The sequence below is a fragment of the Vombatus ursinus genome, unplaced genomic scaffold, assembly GCF_900497805.2.
Source record: "Vombatus ursinus unplaced genomic scaffold, bare-nosed wombat genome assembly UNPS02010461.1, whole genome shotgun sequence".
NCBI classification, from domain to species: domain Eukaryota; kingdom Metazoa; phylum Chordata; class Mammalia; order Diprotodontia; family Vombatidae; genus Vombatus; species Vombatus ursinus.
Genome location: NW_020950239.1, coordinates 7218297 through 7240593, shown reverse-complemented (window position 1 = coordinate 7240593; position 22297 = coordinate 7218297). Strand labels below are relative to the sequence as shown.

At 38.3% G+C, this 22297-nt stretch overlaps 1 protein-coding gene across 1 annotated transcript; it reads right to left on the bottom strand.

Annotated features, from left to right (window-relative positions):
* Positions 1–9643: 9643 nt before the first annotated feature.
* LOC114037611 (permeability factor 2-like) lies at positions 9644–12585 on the bottom strand. Its single transcript, XM_027854540.1, has 4 exons — positions 12347–12585; positions 12092–12221; positions 11844–11953; positions 9644–10784 (listed from the first exon to the last, which is right to left on the bottom strand). Exons 1-3 carry the CDS (start codon positions 12447–12449, stop codon positions 11854–11856), a joined length of 333 nt encoding a protein of 110 aa, XP_027710341.1. The 5' UTR covers positions 12450–12585; the 3' UTR covers positions 9644–10784; positions 11844–11853.
* Positions 12586–22297: the final 9712 nt, after the last annotated feature.

The window sequence follows — 22297 nt, the reverse complement described above, 5'->3', positions numbered from 1 at the left end:
GGTTGGAATAATTCACAAATCTATCAATTTTGTAGAGTTTTGTATACAGTAATTTGTTACTTTTAGGCATTTGGTTGTGAATATTTTTTCTTCCAAAAAAAAAAAGTCCAGATGAACTCCATTTCCATCACACCTTCAATGATTGCACAAGGAACATAGAGTTTGCCCTTTCCCATCGGGTCAGCTAACTAGTGATAGACTTGAGTGATAAGAATGAAAGCTAGTCAGCCTTCTGGGAATAGGCTGGCAAAAGTGCTTATACAACAACTTGAAAAGATAAGGCACCAGCATTAGTTTGTTCTGCATATTTCATGATTTGGAGACCTTTGAGCTATACCTAATTATAAATAACCTAGCTAAATATTTATGCATGGGTAATTTCAAAAGGAAAATGAGAGTTAAGAATACCCACTAAAAGTATTTTTTCTTTACTAATGAAAGTCATCTTTTTCAAAGGACTTTTCCTATTGCACCAGAATGAACCCAAACCTGAATCATAAACAAGACACCACCTTCTCTCCTTGACCACACACATATAGACTCTAAAGTAGTCATTTCTAAAGTATCTTCAAATGCAGAAACATACTTGAGGAACATAAGAAGTTAGTTGCTAAAAAATGGCCAACAACAATGTGGTTAGAATGAGAATGGCCACTGCAGGTGGATGTTTAATAAATGTTTATTGACTGATTGGATGCATTATAGTGAGGGATCTTCTTGTGTTAGGAACTATAGAGAATGAAGAGTATCAATCAATAAGTATTTATTAAGCACTTACTCTGAGCTACTCACTGGGGAACACACACAAAAAAAATAAGGCAATCTCTATTCTCAAAGATCTACTGGTATAGACAACATGTATTTGCAGGATGTCCCAAAAGTTTTTTTTTTCTTTTGCCTACCTTTGGGGAGTATATCTTTCCTTGTTTCATACCTCACCTGATGTCAGGGTGACATAGCAGAGGGTCATTAAACAGTCTGTTGTTACACTTGCCAAGGAAAGAACAATCTTGATAAATTGGTGGGAGACAGTGTTGGAAAAGAACCTGTATAGTAACATTCTGTCCTACTGAATTAAATGTGTTTGGTTGTTGTTGTTAATAGTAAACTATAAGCACAATGGTGTCTTATATTGTCATCTTTTAAATAGTTGTGAGATGATGAAGAAGACATGGTACATTGTTGACTCTCACTTGTGAAAAGTTGTTCAGTCTCTACTAATGGCCTCATTGAGGAAGCCCTTGATTTGTGTATTGAAGACCCTCATAAAGGTGTTATATAGCCAGGAAGATAGTCATATAGGTCAGTAGTTACTGATGTTCTCTTGATCTCACCCTTTCTTGGAGTTAATAAAGCATGAGGTTACTGATTCTCTTGTTTCTCACTCTTTTTGGCATTAATAAAGTCTGAGGACCCAAAGCCTTGGGAATCTTGGGGATGCATCTTCCCCCCCCATTTTCCTGTAGATTTCCATACCCAATTGAGTGTGTATGTTATTCCCTCCTTAAGTCAAATCCTATGAGAATAAGATTCACTCATTCCCTCTCACCTTCCCTCGTTTCCCCTCCACTATAAGAGCCTTTTCTGTTTTTTTTGTGAGATAATTTACTCTGTTCCACCTTTCCCTTTCTTCTTCTCCTAGTACCATCCTCTCTCACCCCTTAATTTTATTCTCCAGATATGACCCCTTCATCTTCAACTCACCCTGTGCCCTCTATCTATCTATCTACCTATCTATACATATATATAATTTTTTCCCTCCAACTACTCTAATACTGACAAAGATCTCATGAGTTACAAATATCATCTTTCCATGCAGGAATGTAAACAGTTCAACCTTAGTAAGTCTCTTATGATTTCTCTTTCCTGTTTACCTCTTCATGTTCCACTTGAGTCTTGTATTGGAAAGTCAGATTTTCTATTCAGTTCTGGTCTTTTCATCAAGAATGCTTGAAAGTCCTCTATTTCACTGAATGACCATTTTTTCCCTGAAGGATTATACTCAGTTTTGCCTGGTAGGTGATTCTTGGTTGTAATCCTATCTCATTTGCCCTCCGGAATATTATATTCCATGCCTGGCAGTCCCTTAATGTACAAGCTCCTAAATCTTGTGTTATCCTGATTGTGCTTCCACAATACCTGAATTGTTTCTTTCTGGCTGCTTGCAATATTTTCTCCTTGACCTGGGAACTCTGGAATTTGGCTACAATATTCCTAGGAGTTTTCCTTTGGGGATCTCTTTCAGGAGGAGATAGGTGGATTCTTTCAATTTTATTTTGCCCTCTGGTTCTAAAATATCAGGGCAGTTTTCCTTGATAATTTCTTGACAGATGACGTCTAGGCCCTTCTTTTGATCATGGCTTTCAGATAGTCCAATCATTTTTAAATTCTCTCTCCTGGATCTATTTTCTAGGTCAGTTGTTTTTCCAATGAGATATTTCACATTGTTTTCTATTTTTCATTCTTTTGTTCTTGTTTTATAATTTCTTGATTTCTCAAAGAGTCATTAGCTTCCAATTGCTCTATTCTAATTTTTAAGGAAGTATTTTCTTCAGTAATTTTTTGGACTTCCTTTTCCTGAAAATTTACAGGTCCCTAGAAGTATATCTGAAAACAACTGTACAAATCCCCAAAACTTGGGACAGTACATTCTCCAGATTGGAAGCAGACTATTACCTTAACAAAGAGTTTAAAACTCAAGTAATTGGCTGGGATCATGAACAAACCTTGCAAAAAGAGTCAGACCATGTTATCTTATTTTGGTGACAAAGAAGATCAAAGCATACAACCAGAAGAAGACAACAAAGTCAAAGCTCCTACATCCAAAGCCTCCAAGAAAAATATGAATCAGTCCCAGGCCTTGGAAGACCTCAAAAGGGATTTTGAGAAGCAAGTAAGAGAAGTAGAAGAAAAACTGGGAAGGGAAATGAGAGTGATGCAAGAAAATCATGAAAAACAAATCAACAGCTTGCTAAAGGAGACCCAAAAAAATACTGAAGAAAATAACACCTTAAAAAATAGCCTAACCCAAATGGCAAAAGAGGTCCAAAAAGCCATTGAGGAGAATGCCCTAAAAAGCAAAATTGGCCTCACAATATACTTAAATCTATTTTCCAAGATCCAATTTACTTATTTACAGAAAAGCACATCACTAGTAGTTGGGCCATTTAGCTATAGATTTATTATATTTTTTGCCATGATAATTGATGAAACAAAGAAAATTTTAAATGGACCTTAGTCTCTTACAGCCCATTTTTGATTCTGCAGTGATGGTGTTGGAGTGATAGGAAAAGGAGAAAAGGAGAATGTGCTATTCAGTGACACTGGTCTCCTTGTTATTCCTTCTGTGAGATGCTCTATCTCTTGGATCTATGTATTTTCACTTCTTGTAGTTGTTGCTGTTGCTTAGTCCTTTTTCAGTCATGTCCAACTCTTCATGACCCCTTTAGAGGTTTATTGGCAAAGGTACTGGAATGTTTTGCCATTTTGTTCTCCAGATCATTTTACAAATGAGGAAATAGAGGATTAAGTGACTTGCCCAGGGTAATATAGCTAGTGTCTGAGAATTTGAACTCAGGAAGAGAAGTCTTCCTAACTCTAGACCCAACACTCTATCCATTGCATTATTTAGCTTCCCTATGTATTTTCACTGGCTGGCCCCAATGCCTGACATGTTCTCTTCCCTCCTCTCTACCTCCTGGCTTCCAAGACTTTTTTGAGAGTCAGATAAAATTCTACCTTCTACAGGAAGCCTTTGGTAGTCCCCATAAATTCTAGTGCTTCCCCTCTGCTAATTATTTCCAATTTACCCTGTCTATAGTTTGTTTGTATATAGTAGTTGTGTCTCTGCTAGCCTGTGAGCTCCTGGAGAGGTGGGGTTTTTTTTTATGCTTTTCCTGGTATCCCTAGTATTTAGCAAACAGTAAATGCTTGTTGACTGACTGGCTGATGGACTGCTAAGAATCACTCCATTGTTTTTTGTTTTGTTTTGTTTTTTTACTGTTAGCAAACTTCATTTTGCTTGTGGGCAATCTAGATGTCAGATCCTTGTCTAGCAAGTGGATGTGTTGCTGGAGGAGCTGAATTCACATCATTCTTGATATTCTTCCTATTTAAAAAAAAACAACAGAAGAAAGAAGGACATTGCAGCTAAATGCAAGGATAGTTTGCAGGTACAAAGAAAGGTGTGGGAGGGATAGCTGTTCTTATTGTATAGCAAAACAATAACAAACATTATTTCAAGGCCTATCTGGTCATCATGTATTATAACACTAATAATATCTGCAAAAAGATCACCATGAAAATAATTGCAGGCTGAGGATGAAGAGTCAGAGAAATTCTGTGAGGAAGGTAGGGAGATTCTCCAAATCAAACCAAAGTACACCTTGATAGTTGGGGGCTTAAATGAAAAAGTGGGAAAAGTGAAAATTAGGGGCAATTTATGGGAAAACATCATTTGTAAAGAAGAAATGAGAGAGACCAAAGAATTTTAGATTGCACAGGAACATCATGCTTTTCTATCATGAATATTTTCTTCTAAAAAGAGAATTAAAAAACACTAGGTATAATAGGCACCAAATAACCCCACTAAATTGACTTAATTTTAACAGAAAGACAAAGACTTATTGATATGGGAATTATCCCTGATGTAGCTATCTGTGTACAGAATAGATAATCAGTCTATGAGTCAATTAGCATTTATTAAATGCTCATAATGCGCCACGTTCTGTACTAAAGTAGCATCAGGTCACTGATGTGTTAGAGCTAAGTTTGGAATTAATATTAAAAAAACAAGAAGAAAGAATAATGAGAAAAATTTATGGTAAAAAATTGAAACTATGTAACCTTAGATTATTTAAATGAGCAATTGAAAAGGAAAAAATGAGAATTGTACAATAGAAATTACATCAACAATGACCATAATAGTTTTACTCAGAAGTTTAACCAATTAATTTAATTGTCACCAGAAGGAGACCAAAAGAGTCCACCAAGCACCTTAGTCAGAAAACATTTGACCCACATGGGGAGAAGTGGCTGCCAAAAGAACAGTGAGTTAGAATGTAAACTTGCAGGTGGTGGATGAATAGGAGTGGTATTCATTCACAAGTAGAAAGAAAGAATGGGGAAAAAAACAATTAAAAGAAAATGTGGCAAAGGAAACTTGGATTTCTTTAGATGTGTTTTATATCACAATGCCAATCATTTTACACAACATTATGAAAAAGGGAGGGCAATGTTATTTACCAACCGATAGTTTTCTATTTTGTTTACAAACCAGTAAGGTTTTAAAATATCCAGCAAAAAACTAATTTCCATGTAGTTTATTTCTAGAGACAATTAAATAATTGAACATCTATTATATCAGGAAAAAAGAGAAACTGAGGAAGAATAATGGCTGGTGACAATAAATTAGCTTTTGTGAGAAAGCTGGATAACACAACATGTGTGCTAAGGGGAAGCCAATGGCAGTTGAAGAAAAAAATCTGCTTGTGAATGAAGCAGAACCCAAATGAAGCTGTCAGATTTCTGTTTCTGTGGTGGTTTGGGATGGGCTAAGAAAGTAACCAGGAGATTCACACATTTTTTCATCAGACAGACAGATCATGCTGGAGTCCAAGAAAACTAAGCTGTAGACAGAAATATAAGGAGTTAGACATTGGAAACTGGCAAATGCAACTACTCAGGGTTTAACTTACTATTTTGTTGATTGTCTAGATGTTACAACGTGATAGAGAAAATGGTAATAATGAAGATTGAATTTAAAGTGTGTCACGAGTACACTTTTTCCCCCCAGAGAACCAAGCATTTACCAGGACCTGCTAGCTTTCAAAGCAGCTGCCTTCACAAATTATCTTGTATACTTAAAAGTGTCTCTAGGATGGAAATGGGGGAAAAGCTCCATTATGACAGATAAAGACAAAGTCATGCTATTAGATTTCAAGATTTTATGAAAGGGAAATGTCATTATGTCCTTAATATATTTAAAGGTTCCTATTCCTAAGGATTGGGTGAGGAAATGGCAAACCACTCCAGTATCTTTGCCAAAAGACAAAAACAAACAAAAAACAAAAACAAAAACAAGAACAAACAAACAAAAAAAAACTCCAAATGGGATTGTAAGGAGTTGGACAAGATTGAACAACAACAACAATTTCTAAGGATTTCAATTGGAATAATTCATTCTAAACAAAATTGTAAGACACTGAACCAATATATGAAGTATACAAAGTATGTCAAGAGTCGGGAGTCAGTCCATATACACAATGTTAAGTCCTTAAATTTCACAGAAAATATAGAGATAAGGTTATGCTTACTACCTATTCCAAGATGAGTGGTAATAGCGTTAAGTTACTAAAGCTTAAACTGTACTTTGTAACAGTATCTTTGTATCTTTGTAACATCCTATACAACACACAGGATATTAATAATAGGATTTGAAATACGCCTTTACTGTCAACTTTGCTGGAATGATCATCATAGTTTATGACTTAAAGAAAAAAAATCACATGATAAACTATACCAGACATTTCAAAAGAACCAGAAAAGATTATAGTAACTTTTTTAAAAAAAATTGGAAAGTAACTATACAATATTGGACAGAATATTCAGGGTTGGCCTTAAAATAAAGGACTTAAGCTTTTGTACATTTAGTATTTTGAAGGAAATTTCTTTTTCTATCTCTTTGTTCTATCTATTCTTTTCTATCTCTTTCTGAAGATTTTTGTTGGTAATACAAAGCCTGTGATTTGTTTTTTCGGGGGATGTTTCATATCCTACTACTTTGCTGAAGTTATTAATTATTTTAGTCAATTTTTAGGTTCCCTAAAGAGTAAAAATTATATTTTTTGCTTATGCTTATTCCCTTAATGTCTTTTTATTTTCTTATTGCTAGAGCTAACATTTCTATAATTATATCAAATAACAATGGTGATAACAGTCATTGTTATTGCTTGTATGATATAGTGGAAATGGTGTTAACCTTGGAAGTAGAAGGTGTGATTTCAAATCTTGACTCTTTCACTTACCAACTGTTTGATTTGGAGGAGTTTGTTTAACCTTTCTGAGTCCTAGATTCCTGATCTGTAAGATGAGGGGGTCAAACAAGATAGCCTCCGATAGAACCTTCTGACTCCAAATCTATGTTCCTATGAATGATTACTAGCACTTTGCTATTGCAGATAATATCAACTATTGATTTTAAATGCACATTAAAGAAAGATCCATTTATTCCTTTACTACTTAAATGTTATCAGCACGAAAGGTCATTGTATTTTGTCAAAGTATATTTTTTTCTATCTATTGATATAATCATGTAGTTTAATTATTTTGTTATTAATATGGTCTATTACATTTCCCAGTTTTCCTAATATTAAACCAAACTCTGCATTTCTGGTATAAAACCAACCTGATAATAGTCAATCTGTTTAATATGTTGATATAACCTCTTTGCTAATATTTTATTCAGCATGTTTACATCAGGGCACCTAGGTGGTACAGTGAATAAAGCATTGGCCTAGAGTCAGGGAGATCTGAGACTCTCATATCCCTTTACCACCATGATTAGTATTTTTCTCTCAACATGGCAACTTCCTCAAATATAATTCTATTCTGGATGACATCAGGACTATAGGATCAAAGATTTAGGATTAGAAGTTTCTACAGTCATCCAAATGAGGTCATCCAGTCCAACCTCCTCATTTTACAAATGAGGTAACTGAGGCCCAGAGAAATTAAGAGACTTAATCTAGGTCACATAATGTGGTGATTAAAAAGGTTTGAGAGACATAGTTTCTGAGTAATTTAGTCATTTTGTTAATAAGGCCAGCGCATTATTAATAAAAGGATGGTCATTTGGCCATCTCTCTTAGACCAAAGACAATCATGGCGGTGGGCTCATAGTACGAAGATTAGGTGTTCCTGAAGGGTGGCAATCCGTTTTGACTGGATAACACAATAGGAGGTGAGTTGTATTAAAATGAAGGACTGAGAGTGACATCATGTCACCCTTGAACAGAAAAACTATCTCTGTACTCAGACCACCCCCAGTCTTGGGCTATCTAGACCAAGGGTGGGGAACCTGCAGCTTCTAGGCCATGTGAGGTCCTCTCAGTCCTCAAGTGTAGCCCTTTGACTGAATCCAAACTTAGCAGAACACGTGAAATTTGGATTCAGTCAAAGAGCAGTACTTGAAGACTTAGAGGGCCACCCGTGGCCGACAGGCTGCAGGTCCCCCACCACTGGTCTAGACAAAAGGCTCTGTCTACACCAAAGCTTGATTGAATGGAATTCACCTGAGATTAGGGGTTTTTTTGTAGAGTTAAACTTCTACAATTTAACTCAACCTTCAGAGACTTAGGTCTTGGGGGAAAAAAAGAAAGGGGGAACTCAATCTCTCCAAATCATTAGTTATTAATAATCTTTTCTCTCAATAGATAACGAACAGGTGTATACACAAGTCCTCTGTCTGCAAATCCAGAGCTCTTTCCACTGTGCCAGGGTATCTGGTTGGTTCTCACCTGTGCCTGACTCAAATTGGTTTCCTGCATCATTGCCCACATCCATCTAATAAACTAAAAATGCTAATTAGGCTATTGCTGGCAACTGGCAAGTTACATCCCCCCCAGTCTCTCTGTTGTTGTTGTTGTTTTTGCTGCTGTTTTGTGCTTCATTCTCAAAGAAGATCAATGGCATCACAACTAATAGAGTGTCCCAAAAGCCTCAGGGCAGTTTCAAAGTATTAAAGCTTGAGCTCAAACTAAGACTTTTGGGACGCTCTATTAACCAAATGAGAATAATCATCTAGAAAAACATACTTTCTGGTGCACCCTACAACAGGAAGGTTTTTTTTAAGTGAAATTACTGTCCTATAGAATTATATAGGTAACTCATGGTATGAAAGCATAAAGCCCTGGACCAAGTTCAGGGGAACAGTATTAAAATCTCGTGTCTGTCGCTGCCTGTATGACCTTAGGCAAAAACAAACACACAAACAAAAAAAATCTTGCAGCTCTTTGGGTCTTAGTTTCTTCTTTGTAAAAAAAGGGGATTGTACTAGATGCCCTCCAAGGTCTCTTTCAGCCAGGGACATGCTGGGGCCAGCTCACACAGGCCGAAGCCATTTGTTCAATTTTCAGCGTAAGCATTTACATCTCAGACAACAGTAAATGCTACCAATTGGACTTTGATTTTTGTTCTGTTGATTGTCTTGACTTAAGAAAATCATAGAGGAAATGTTAATAATATAGATGGAATTTTAAAGTGGGTCACGTGTACATTTTTTCAAAAAGCCAATTGTTAAACATTTACCAACACACCACTACTTCAAGCTTTAACTCTATAGTTCTACAACTAGGTGAGACTCAGGTTCTTTTTGCCTCTAAATCAAAAATCCTATAATTTCTGGGTCAATGAATTAGCTGACTTGAATATCAAGCCTATTTGCCATGACAAGGTCATGATCAGGGGGTGTGCAACTGGAGATAAGTTATCATAATTTATTACATCTAAATAATGTAAAAATTAATGAATAAGAATTGCAGATATTTTATGATCAGGTTAAATAAATAGAATACAATATCACTTGAATTTGGAAAACTTTTATTTTTTTCCCAAGAGGAAAGAAAGAATTACAATAAACAGGAAAAGAAAAAAAATACTTATGCAGCATAATATTAACATAATAATTTCTTATAACAAAAAAGGTAAAAAGTGGTTTTGGCCAGTTCATTATAGCATAAATCACTTTTTTTTCAAAAACTCTGTTAGTAGTTCATTTAGTTTTTAAAGAAAGCTACATGAAGAATTGTTCAACTATATTGTAAGCTCTCAAAACTGTTGTAGAATATTATTGATTCTTACTAAATTCACTTTTTTTATAAAATAGATCTACAAAAATGCAAGTATATAAAAGCCACAAACAGGAATTTAATTGTTTCCTTAACTTCTTTACCTTCCCATCTATATATGTATGCACACATATGTATATATAATGACTAACAATGTAAACATGGCTTCTAATACTATTCAATAAATATCTAACAAGATCCATGTGCAATGGCATTATGCCATACTAAAATAGACACCACATGTCTAAATTTATAAGGCAAGTATACATTCCTTTCTTTAAAACTCAAATACTTGGAAATTCTAAGTAAAGTAACACATAACAGATAGATGTATGACACCCCAGTTTTCTTGATCATTATTTCCAGACTGAGATATGAACCTCACCAAATGTGCTAGAGACTACTGCAAAATCTTTTTTATCTTCAGAGCCAGTTGGAGTGAATGCCTTTCATTTAATCTCTATTATCCTAATAATCATAGTTTCATTTTTGGATTAAAACTCACCCCATATTCATATACTAAGCTGTGGAGTGTATTGTGCTTATCTTTAACTCTTGAGATACCAGCTGCCACTTAGTGGAGTGATTTCTAAAGAGTTGGTCAATTGCCAAAGATTTCACTATATAGGAGTAATATGCCATATAAAAATAAATAGCTCAAATAACTTTTAAAAAAATCAATGCCAAGTTCATAATAAGGCAACGAAAATGCCAAGTTCAGGGAGTACTGTCCATAAAGTGGATCCGTTATGAATCCTGGATCAGTGAGTGATGGCTAGCAGACAGGCTGGCTGAAACACACACCCAGAAGAATGTCCATTTTCTTCCAGTATTCTTTGTCCTGTCCCCCTCCAAAAAAAAATTCTTGAAAGATTTTCTGCTAAGGAATCCAAATTTTCTTATAGAGCATCTTCACTTCACTGGTCTTTCTCAGTTCCACTGTTGAGAAAAGGAGAGGATCAGTTTAAACTTCAATCTGTAAGCACATAACCACTGTTTACACTCATTAAAACTGGTGAGTCTTTTAAAGTACAGCTTTAAATTCATTGAGAGATGAACAGAAACATCAATAAATAGTCAGGGGGAAAAACAGTGCTGTGTAATGGGAAGCATTAGAAGTTAAGGTTCAGGAAGATTAGGTTCTAAGAGTTCACATTTACTTCAGTTGCCTGGTTAAGTCAACAAGTATTGAGTAAGTACCTACTGGGGACCAGGCTCTGTGCTAAGGGATGAGGATACAAAGAAAGGCAAAGACAGTCCCTACTTTCAAGGTACTCACAGTCTAAAGGGGCAGAAAACTTGCAAACAACTATGTACAAATAAGATACATCCAGGATTATTTAAGGAGAATCTCAGAGGGAATGCATAAAGATTAGGGAGGACCGAGAAGAGTCCTTTGCAGAAGGTGGGATTTTAGCTGGGACTTAAAGGAAGCCAGGGAAATCAGGAGTTGAAGCGCTATGAGGTAGGTGTTGCTATTGTACCCTTTTTTGCAACAAGGAAATTTACAGAGGTTAAGTGATTTGTCCAAGGTCCTGAAGCTAATAAGTGCTGGAGGCAGAAATTGAATCGTGGTCTTCTTGACCCCAAGTTCAGTGTTCTACACACTGCCACATACACTTCTGTCACTACTCCGTGTGCTGTGATCTTTACTTTCCTCGGCAGTAAAACAAAGGAGCTGAACTAGCTGATCTTTTCCAAATCTAACATTTCACAATTACATCAAAGTATATTCATATGTGTACATATAGATGCATATATATGTATATATGAGAGAAAGAGAGAGGAGAGAGAGAGAGAGAGAGAGAGAGAGAGAGAGAGTCAGAGTCAAAGACCTCTGACCTCATTTTCTCATTTTCAGTGGAATCTGTTCATGACTAAAGTAGGGCGCTAGATAAAAGTAAATCTGGAATGTGAGTCAGTTGAGGCGTTTTCAGCAGAGAAGCGCTGATCCTGGCAAGTTAAGTTTTTCAGAAACTTACATTATTCGATACACACCTTAAGTAAATCAAAGTGCAGACTCATCGTTCATGTATCTCTGGATGAATTTCTTCACCCAAGGAGCTTCAGGGTTGAGACAAATTTCATTCCCCTTCCTCAGAGTGGCTCTGCACGGGAAAAGAGAAGAACCAGAGTGAGAGTGAGTGAGACGTGGCTGGCTCAGGGAGCGCTGGATTGGGGAGTTGGGGGTAGGGGGCAAAAAACCACCTTCCATAATTGGGAGCTGTCAGAGCACAGGGACTCACATGACTTCGTGTCTGGGACAGTGGGGTCCCGCTCTGATCACTTCCACACTGGCTATGTTTTTGGGGTGAATCCCTTGTGTGGTCTTCACACACCTGCAGCGAAGCTCTGTAACCGCCCCTGCCCTGGAAGCTGCGACACAAACAGACATTGGTCATGGGTTACAGTTACCCACGGATCCCAGTCTAACCACTCCGGGGTCATACTCCCTCCCCCCAACCCACGTTACCAATCCTCTTCTTAGCTCCCTTCCTCACCACTGGCAATCCAGGCTAAAGTGGCCAGCAACAAGAGAAGTAGCAGCCCTGACGGAAAGAGCGCAGAGCCAGCAGTGGCTGGGGCGCAAGCTCTAGGGCGCATGGTAATGGAGCTGGTGTGAAGTCCAAGAGGATGTCTGGGCGCACAGGTGGAGAGTTCTTCAGCTTTGTGCACTCCATACACTCCGGAGCCCTTTTATCTATGTCCACACAGGGGCTCCGAGAGGAAATTGGCTGCCCAGGCACTTTCGGGAAATTCCCTGAGCGGATGGGGGTAGGGAAGTGGAGAGTCAGGGGCGGGCTGTGTGAGGTAGGTGGAGGACATCGTTGGAGCTGGCCCGCCCTAGCCGGGAAGAAAGCTCGAAGAGCTCCAGCCTAGCCCAGCCCAGTTTGCCAGTGAACTTTTGCCCTGGGGAGCCTCTGGCAGAGACCAGGCACGAGCCGGCCTTGGGGCTGCAAAGTTACTCCCTGCTGGTGGCCAGACCGTGGTCACTGGTGACGAAGAGATGCTCTGTGCTATGCCAGCTCAGAGTGCGGTTTTCCCGCACGTGGAACTGTAAGGAAAGCTTCTCCACCCTAGAGACCCATTTTTCTTCATTAATTTCGAAGGGCTTAATCAATGAAGAAACTAAGAGTAGGAAAATTGGGTGAATAGAAGAGAGCCTTGTTCCGCATTCCGGCTCCCCGAAAATTTTCCATTTGAAACAGATGTCTTCTAGTGGCAATAAGGACCCCAGAACTTAAAAAAAAAAAGTAAGGCAAGACGTGTGCTGTATGGAGCTAAATTGAGCTTTAAATTTAAAAAAGGGGGGGGGCAGCTAGGTGGTACAGTAGATAAAGCTCTAGCCTTAGAGTCAGGAGGACCACAGTTCAAATCCAGGCTCAGACACTTGACACTTAGCTGTGTGACCCTGGGCAAGTCATTTAACCCCATTGCCTAGCCAAAAAAATTTTTTTTTGAAAGACCCACTTTTTTCTTCCCTCTCCTTTGCCCCATCCTGTCCGCTTCCCTCCCCTCCCCTCTCTCTCTCTCCTTTCCCTTCCCTCCCCCACCTTCTGCCTTCCTGCCCCTGTCTTTCCCTCCATCTTTCTCCTTCATCCCTTCCCGGGCCTAGGTGATGCAGTGGTGGAGATAGCCAAGGAGGCCACGGAGCCCGCCGAGGTGAACATCGCGGGGCTATACTAGGTCGTGCTCCTCAAAATGGCCACGTATCTGACAGACGAGTTGACAGCCGCTAGGGAAGACTATAGACTTCTGGGAAATATGAACAAAGTGACTAGCTTGAAGTGTCTAGAAATGTAAGCTATTGCAGTATACAGTAGACAGAGAGGACTTAAGCCAGAAATGTGCAGAACTTCAAACTTATCTGGATCACATCACTGTAATCCAGGAGCAAGTAGCAGCTCTGGAGCAGGGCTCCTCCAAGTTGGATGCATATTCAAAGAAACTAGAAGCCAAGTACCAAAAGTTAGAGAGGTGACGAAAGAATTCTTTAGCACAACGACTTTAACTACAAGAATGTTTCACAAGAGCCGAAATGCACAGGATAGAATTTATCAAACTTCCCTGCTTGGTGCTGCTGATCCAAGGAAATCCCAGCCCCCACCTTTGGGTAGATGTGTAACCTTGGCCGCCCCTTGATGTTTTCCTAAAACTGTATCCCCTGGAATTTCATCTCATCCTGTGCTTCATTGTGTGCCCTCAGAAATCAGGATCAACCCTGTCTAGAGCAGACACACATAAGAGCCTCTGGTCTCCCTTCCTCCTCCCTCCACCCCCTCCTCTTGGGCTTCATCTTTGACTCCGTTCTCAATGTGTCACCCACTCCCATCATAAATTATTCTTGAATTTAAATAATAAATGCTGATTTATGAAAAAAAAGAAAGACCTTGTCAGTGACTTTCTTTCTCAAGCCACCTTCCAATCTTCCCTAGATTCATCTTCCTTCAAAATATTCCCTTTTACCAAACCCAAAGTGGTAGCTTTTACTAGTGCATTAGAGAGAACTACAAAGCTTACCCCTCATTCCATGGATACCAAAGCTCCCTCTTACGAGATACTGCTTCATATGGTCCAAATATAATTCCTTTTTTAAATTAATTTTTGTTTCTTTTCAATGATCAAATATTAATTTTTCTCACTTCTACCCCTACCCCCAAAGGAAGAAGGAAAACAAAACTCTTGGAACAAATAGGTATCACCAAACAAAACAAATTCACACATTGGCTATGTCTAAAAATGTATGTCAGTCTTCATATTGAAGTCATCATTTTTCACCATTGGTCTTTTGGAATCATAGTTGATTATTGCATTGAAAAGATTTTTGGGGGCAGCTAGGTAGCACAGTGGACAGAGCACTGGCCCTGAAGTCAGGAGGACCTGAGTTCAAATCTGGCCTCAGACCAAACACTTGACACTTACTAGCTGTGTGACCCAGGATGAGTCATTTAACCCCAATTGCCTAAAAATAAAAGATTTCTTCAGTTTTTCAAAGCTGTTCATCTTTAGAGTACTGCTGTCATTGCACAGATTGCTCTCCTGGTTCTGCTCATTTCATGTTGTATCAGATCATACAAGTCTTTGATAGCACAATCGTATTCCATCACGTTTATATACCAAGACTTGTTCAGCCATTCTCCAACTGATGAGCACCCTTCAGTTTCCAGTTCTATGCCACCACAGAAAAACAGCTGCTCTAAAGTTGTGTGCCCATGTATTCTTTTCCTCTTTCTTTGATTTCTTTGAGATACAGGCCTGGTTGTGGTATTGCTGGACCAAAGGGTATGCAGAATTTAGTAACTTGGGGGCAAGCACCAGCACTGATGTGGTGAATCCATCTTTCATCTGACTGGGGCAGTGGGGCAGTGGGGCAGTGGGGTACTGATTATGTTAGGAGTTACACCCTAGAACATGGGGGTGGGCTCTCTCTAAGGTGTGTAGAAGGATTCTGGAGCTTACTCCATGCAATTTTAGACACAATCTGTGTAATGTGAGAGAAAGAAAAAAACTTTTTTTGACTTTATTTGGCCTAACTTCTGAGTAGAGTTTTTTCTTTTTAAACTAGATGTAAGATTCTGAATGCATATCAGACTCAGAGAGAGGAAACTCCTTTTGCCATTGCAGGTCATCACTGGCCAGGGGGAGGTTGGGACTTGCCCAAGGTCACAAAGCCAGCCTACGCTAGAGGCAGGTCTTATTGTGTCTTCCTACCTATGAGTCTAGCTTCAAATCCACTGCCTCTAGGATTTAGATAACACTGAGGAAATATTAAAACAGTTCTAGGGAAATGAAGTGTAAGCTGAAAGGTATTAGGGAGCTTTTAAATCATAAGACCAAGGTACTTACAAAACTGCTTTCCAATTAATCCCAAATAAACTCTTTCAAGCATGAGTGAAATCCTTGACTATCAAGACAAGAAAAGGATTTCTATTAGGGTCACTGTTCATCAGTGGGAACTCTGATCTCCCCCCTTGAAATGTGTTGTCTCATCTGATATGCACACTGAAATACCTCCTTGTGGATTGTCTGTTGAATAAAGAATCTTCACCTGTTGGCATTTAGGGAAAAAAAGAAGTGTCTACTGTAAGAAGGCAGCTAAATTGCCCAACCTGATCAACAAACAGTGAGTCACCTGAATCCTGCAAACTCAGCCAACCACAAAATTCGTAGGATCTAGCTTCCTTCTCTCTTGGGTCTGCTCAAATCAGAAAGGAATGTAGAAATATATCCAAGAAACCCAACATTCAACCTTGCAACACCAAGAAAGTGGGGATGGTTGGAAGAGAAGGGGATTTGAAAGGACATAGTTTCCCTTTGGGAAAATAGAATTTGAGTTCTTAGAGTTTCTGACATGAGCCATTTGTACTGAGATCATTGTCATAGTGAAATAATTGACAGGAAAAGAACCATCATGTACACTGAATGAATGAGTGAGTGAGTGAGTGAATATCACATTTCTTAGAATCACAGTGGGAAAAGTGTGGATTTAGAGTCAGATGGGCTCATTTCAAATCCTGCTTCTGATATGTAATACCTCTGTGTGACCTCTGCCAAATCACTTAGCCTTTTGGGGCCTCACTTTCCTCATCTCTAAAATGGGTTAGTTGAACTAGATGAGGCTTCTTTCATCTCTAAATCTCAGAAACTATAATCTTCATAGCCTGAAGACAGCTAGTCAAAAGTACCTAACTTTAACTACCTCACCACAGAATAACATAAGCATAAAGACTCTGGCTCAAGGTAATTTAAACAATCCTGAACTATTTCTCTGGAACCACTTATACCCCCCACCCCACCCCATGGCTCTCTATAAGCTAGATCAATGGTCTCCACAAAATGTAGGGTTATAGATCCTTATCAGTAAAATTTGTTTGAGCTTATATCCCAAATATAGGTGTATTTATTTATAAATTATGCATGTCATTATTGTTCAGTCATTTCTGACACTTTGTGACCCCATTTGGGGTTTTCTTGGCAAAGATATTGGAGTGGTTTGCCATTTCCTTCTCCAGCTCATTCTACAGATGAGGAGCTGAAGCAAACAGGGTTAAGTGACTTCCCCAGGATCACAGAACTAGTAAGTGTCTGAGGCTACATTGGAATTCACAAAGACAAGTCTTTCTGACTCTAGGACAAGCACTCTATCCAGTGTGCCATCTAGCTGCCCATATATACATGTCTTACTGTGCTAATAATTATGTAAGTTATAAAACAGGCAAAAAATGGAAATTGAATGAAATCTACCTCTAAGAGGACCCCTGAAAGATTGTGGGAAACAATGACTAGATTGGCTGAGAGATTGTTCAGAGAAGGAAGGAGAGAAACAAGATAAGAAAAGACAAAACAAAGACTTTGAATGGCATAGGGAGGACCTCCCAAGCTATAGGTATGTGGGGAAAAAAGCATCCCAATATGTATTTGATTTCCCAGTGCCTATATCTCATAGAAATTCCTAATTGGATGACTTATTGGGTGAGATGGTTCTCTCCATAGTTAAGCTGAGATTTCATCACGCGCCTGATTCTTGTGTATTCTATCACTAAACCAGTCTCTGTGGCTCATCCAGTTACTGTGTTGTTTGCTTTGATAAATGTTTGGTTACTATTTGTTATTGTCTTTTGATTAATGGTGAGAGGGGAAACTAAACTATCTTATATTAACTTAATTAACCTTCCAGATATGAGATAGAACTACTTCTCCCACCCACAGTGACCAGGGAAAATGACTTTTATCCCAAACTTCAAAAGACTCATACCCTTAGACTCCAAATATCTGATTTGTAATAGATAAAATTCCAAATCCAATAACTTCTTGAAGACAGGACATCAAGACTGATCACTCAGCATCTTCAGAGAAGTAAAATTCCCAACTCCCTAAAATATGAAGTAGGGCACTACACACACACACACACACACACACTACATGCTCTTTCTTTATAAATACATATGTTATATATGGGTGTGTATGCATGTATATATGTGTGTATGTATATATACAGACATACATGTGCATATGTGTGTGTGTATTCCTGTTCACATGCAGGTCACACTGGTCTTTGTTACAGAGTCCATTTGTTATATTAAAAAGATGAGATAAAGATGAAATTTTATATATTATATATATATATGAAATAATATATATTCCTGGAGTTACTAGGGAACCATTAAGCTTTTTGGGTAGAGGACTGACATTCTCAGATTTGAGCTTCAGGAAAATCACTTTGGCTATTGTGTGGCTCATGGATGCAGAGGAGGAAGGCTGGAAACAGAGAAACATATTAGGAGGCTCTTGAAATATTCTAAGGGAAGGTGATAGGGTGGTCCTGACAGTAGAGAGAAAGAGAAGGATGAAAGATGTTGTGGAGACAGAAACTATAAGGCTTGAGAACTGATTGCATGTTTGATATGAGTGAACAGCAAGAAGGGGTAGATTTTTGCAGAAAGGCAACAAATTCTGTTTCAGAAATGTTGAGTGTGAGATACCCAAGGAACAACGAATTTGAAATTTCCAATAAGCAACTGTGGATGTGATCTCTGAAGCTCCCTCCTTCAAATGTTGATTTCCTCCTAGAAACTCCATTTTGGGGAAGCGTTTAAGCAAGCCATGCCCATTCCTTATTTTATTTCAGTTTCCTCAAAAGTAAAATGGGCATAAAAATGTGTATAATCTACAGCAGATTGCTTGCCATCTTGGGGAAGGGTTAGGGAAGGGAGGAAGGGAGAAAAATTTGGAACTCAAACTCTTATAAAAATGCGTGTTGAAATTGTCTTTACATGTAATTAGAAAAAATAAAATACTATTTACATTTTTAAAAAATTGAGCATAATAATAGAACCTACCTCCCAGGGTCAAATGAGATGACATTTTTGAGGTACTTAGCACAGTATCTGACACACACTAGGTGCTTAATAAATGTTTACTCCTTCCTTCCAGTCTCTGACATGTAACTACATGTGGGAATACTTTGATAACCTCTCAGTGCTCTAGGCAACTCTTTAGGGCTACAAGTGGTAGAGAAGTTGGTGAACTTGATTGGTAGATGGAATTCCATCTTTGAGAATTGATGTTCTAGACAGCTCTTGAAGGGAAAGCAATAAAATCACATGCCTCATCTCTACTTTTGGGTAACTCTAAAACCTTATTTTTATTATCAACTAATGTTTACCAAGATTTCACTGTTTATAAAGCATGGAACTAGGTCTTGCAGGGAGCTAGAAAAGTAGCATAAAATGGAGATTATCTCAAGAAGTCTGAATAAGAAACAAGTACAAATGAGAACTGATTGAACAATGCACATACATGAGGAAAGTCAAGAGAACTTCTGGAGGCTGAGTGGGGTTAATGAAGTAGGGAAAAAAAATTGCAGATTTGCAAAGCAGAGTTTGGAAGGGCACATTTCTTTCATTGTACGGCATGAATATGCTCAATCTTAAAACGTAGAAAAACTTGAATTTAATCTTCGTGTAATGAGCCAACTTTCTTTAGAAACAGCTTATTAAACTTTGGATTACCAATGTCATGATTAAGAGATTTCTTTAATGCAATATCAGCCAACCATTAAACCTTCAAGGAAATGTTTTTGGAGTCTTCACTTTTTACAAGTTTCTTTGTCCTAAGTTGGCTCTCTAAGTTGCTATTATTTAGTTGTTACTCTTGGAGAAAATCCAAAATATCTCCCTCATGACATTTTCTTGAAGTAAACCACAAAATCTAGCAAGTTATTCAATGATGGAAGAACAAAAAATATAGAAGCAGAGGCACATTGTTAAGTTTATAACTGGAATTATCAGAGGTAATTTGCAAGACACATAGTTTGCTTAACTTTAATGTCCTAAATGTTAACTATATTTATTTCAAAATTGGTCTTCCAGAGAGGGGTGGAGCCAAGATGGCAGAGTAAAAGCAGTGACTTGCTTGAGCTCTCCCCCAAAGCATTCCAAATACCTGTAAAAATGGCTCTAAACAAATTCTAGAGCAGCAGAACCCACAAAAAGATGGAGTGAAACAAATTTCCAGTCCAAGACAACCTGGATGGTTAATTGGAAAGGTCTATTGCACTGGGCTAGGAGAGGAACACAGTTTAGCGTGGGCATGCAGGCAAAGACCAGGCCTCAGAGAACCTGGAGCAGGCCTCAGAGGACTGAATCATGGGCAGCTGTGGTGGTTTCCAGATTTCTCAACCCACAAATGTCAAAGACAACTTAGAAGGTCAGTAGGAAAGGTCTGTGACCACAGTGAGAGAGAGGCTTGGTCCCAGCCCCAGTCCTAGTGTAGCCCTGGGGAGGTGACTGCTGCTTCCAGAGCTATCAGCCCACAGACTAAGGGGGAATCAAGTGGCTGATCAGAGGGGGATTGCAGAGATCTCTTTGCTGGCACTGAGATAGGATTCTCTTGCTTTGCCCATGCCTGGATCTGGGTCACAGTCCTGGGTGGTGATCTTGGGGCAAGGAGGAGCATTGGGATGGTGGAGCTTGTGGCAGTAGTGGAGAGGGAATCCTCACAGTTCCAAGTAGAAAAAAAGTGATTGTGGTCACTCATAGACGTGAATACAGGCCAGGAAAGGAGTAAACACCTTACCCTTGATCATACCACCTTGGAAGAACTGAAAATTTACAGGTCCCTAGAAGTATCTCTGGAAATAGCTGCATAAAACCCCCAAAGCTTGGGACAGTATATTCTCCACACTGGAAGCAGACCCCATCTTAATAAAGAGTTTAAAACTCAAGCAATTGGCTAGGACCATGAACAAATAGTGAAAAAAAAAGTCAGACTATAGAATCTTATTTTGGTGACAAAGAAGATCATAACACATGACCAAAAGAAAACAACAAAGTCAAAGCGCCTACATCCAAGAAAAATATGAATCAATTCCAGGCCATGGAAGAGCTCAAAAAAGGATTTTGAGAAGTGAGAAAGAGAAGTAGAGGGAAAACTGGGAAGAGAAATGAAGGTGATGCAAGAAAATCGTGAAAAACAAGTCAACAGCTTGCTAAAGAAGACCCAAAAAAATACTGAAGAAAACAATACCTTAAAAAATAAACTAACCTAAATGACAAAAGAGGTCCAAAAAGCCAATGAGGAGAAGAATGCCTTAGAAAGCAGAATTGGTCAAATGGAAAAGGAAGTCCAAAAGTTCACTGAAAAAAATTCTTCCTTAAAAATTAGAATGGAGAAATTGAAGGCTAGTGACAATTTGAGAAATCAAGACATTGCAAAACAAAACCAAAAGAATGAAAAAATAGAAGATAATGTGAAATGTCTAATTGCAAAAGCAACTGACCTGGAAAATAGATCCAGGAGGGAGAATTTAAAAATTATTGAACTATCTGAAAGCCATGATCAAAAAAAGAGCCTAGATATCATCTTTCAAGAAATTATCAAGGAAAACTGCCCTGATGTTCTAGAACCAAAGAGTAGAATAGAAATGGAAAGAATTCACCAATCACCTCCTAAAAGAGATCCCCAAAGGAAAACTCTTAGGAATATTATAACCAAATTCCAGAGTTCCCAGGTCAAGGTGAAAATATTGCAAGCAGGCAGAAAGAAACAATTCAAGTATTGTGGAAACGCAATTAAGATAACACAAGATTTAGCAGCTTCTACATTAAGAGACTGTAGGACTTGAAATATAATATTCCAGAGGTCAAAGGAGACAGGATTATAGCCAAGAATCACCTACCCAGCAAAACCGAGTAGAATCCTCAGGGGAAAAAATGGACATTCAGTGAAATAGATGACTTTTAAGCATTCTAGATTAAATGACCAGAGCTGAATAAAAAATTTGACTTTCAAAATTGGTCTTCCCTCAACAGGAAGAAAGATTTGCAATTTTGCCATTTAATATGTTATCATTTTTTTGTTATTCTTAATGTTTTGCTAGGCTCTTGTTTTACTTTGCATACCCTAATTTAAAAAAATCATCATGAGCTGAAAAACATCAACAAAAAGACTATTTCAATAGATAAAGACCGTATTTGTGTATAAAACTATGAACTCCTATTACTTATGGCCACTAGTAGGTAGAGAACCAATTTTGAAGCACCAAAGACCTGGATTAAAGCTTTGCCTCTGACACATGCTGCCTGTGTGACCCAGGGCTGGTCACAGGAATTTGACTTGTCAGTACCATAGACAATTTTTTTGGTCTCAGGACCACTTTACACTCTTAGAAATTATTGACTCCTCCCCACTTCCCAAAGAGCTTTTATTTATGTGGATTATGTCTATTGATATTTATCATATTCAAAATTAAAACATCTTAGTATTATTGTGAAAAGAGTTTTGACCTCAAAGCCCCTCTAAAAGGGGCTCAGGGACCTCTAAGATGTCCATAGACCACACTTGGAGAACTGATGATCTAGGTAACCCTCCGAGGCAAGGGTTCTGAAATTTTTTTGCATAATACTCCCTGTAGCAGTCTGGCAAAACCTATGGACTCCTCAATATAATTA

Bases quoted from the DNA above. Each gene is read 5' to 3' on its own strand.
- LOC114037611 (XM_027854540.1), bottom strand. From the start codon at position 12,449: ATGCGCCCTAGAGCTTGCGCCCCAGCCACTGCTGGCTCTGCGCTCTTT. The intron at 12,222-12,346 runs GTGAGGAAGGGA...TTTGTGTCGCAG, and splicing joins TTTAGCCTGGATTGCCAGTG to CTTCCAGGGCAGGGGCGGTT. The intron at 11,954-12,091 runs GTGAGTCCCTGT...TTTCCCGTGCAG, and splicing joins TGTCCCAGACACGAAGTCAT to AGCCACTCTGAGGAAGGGGA.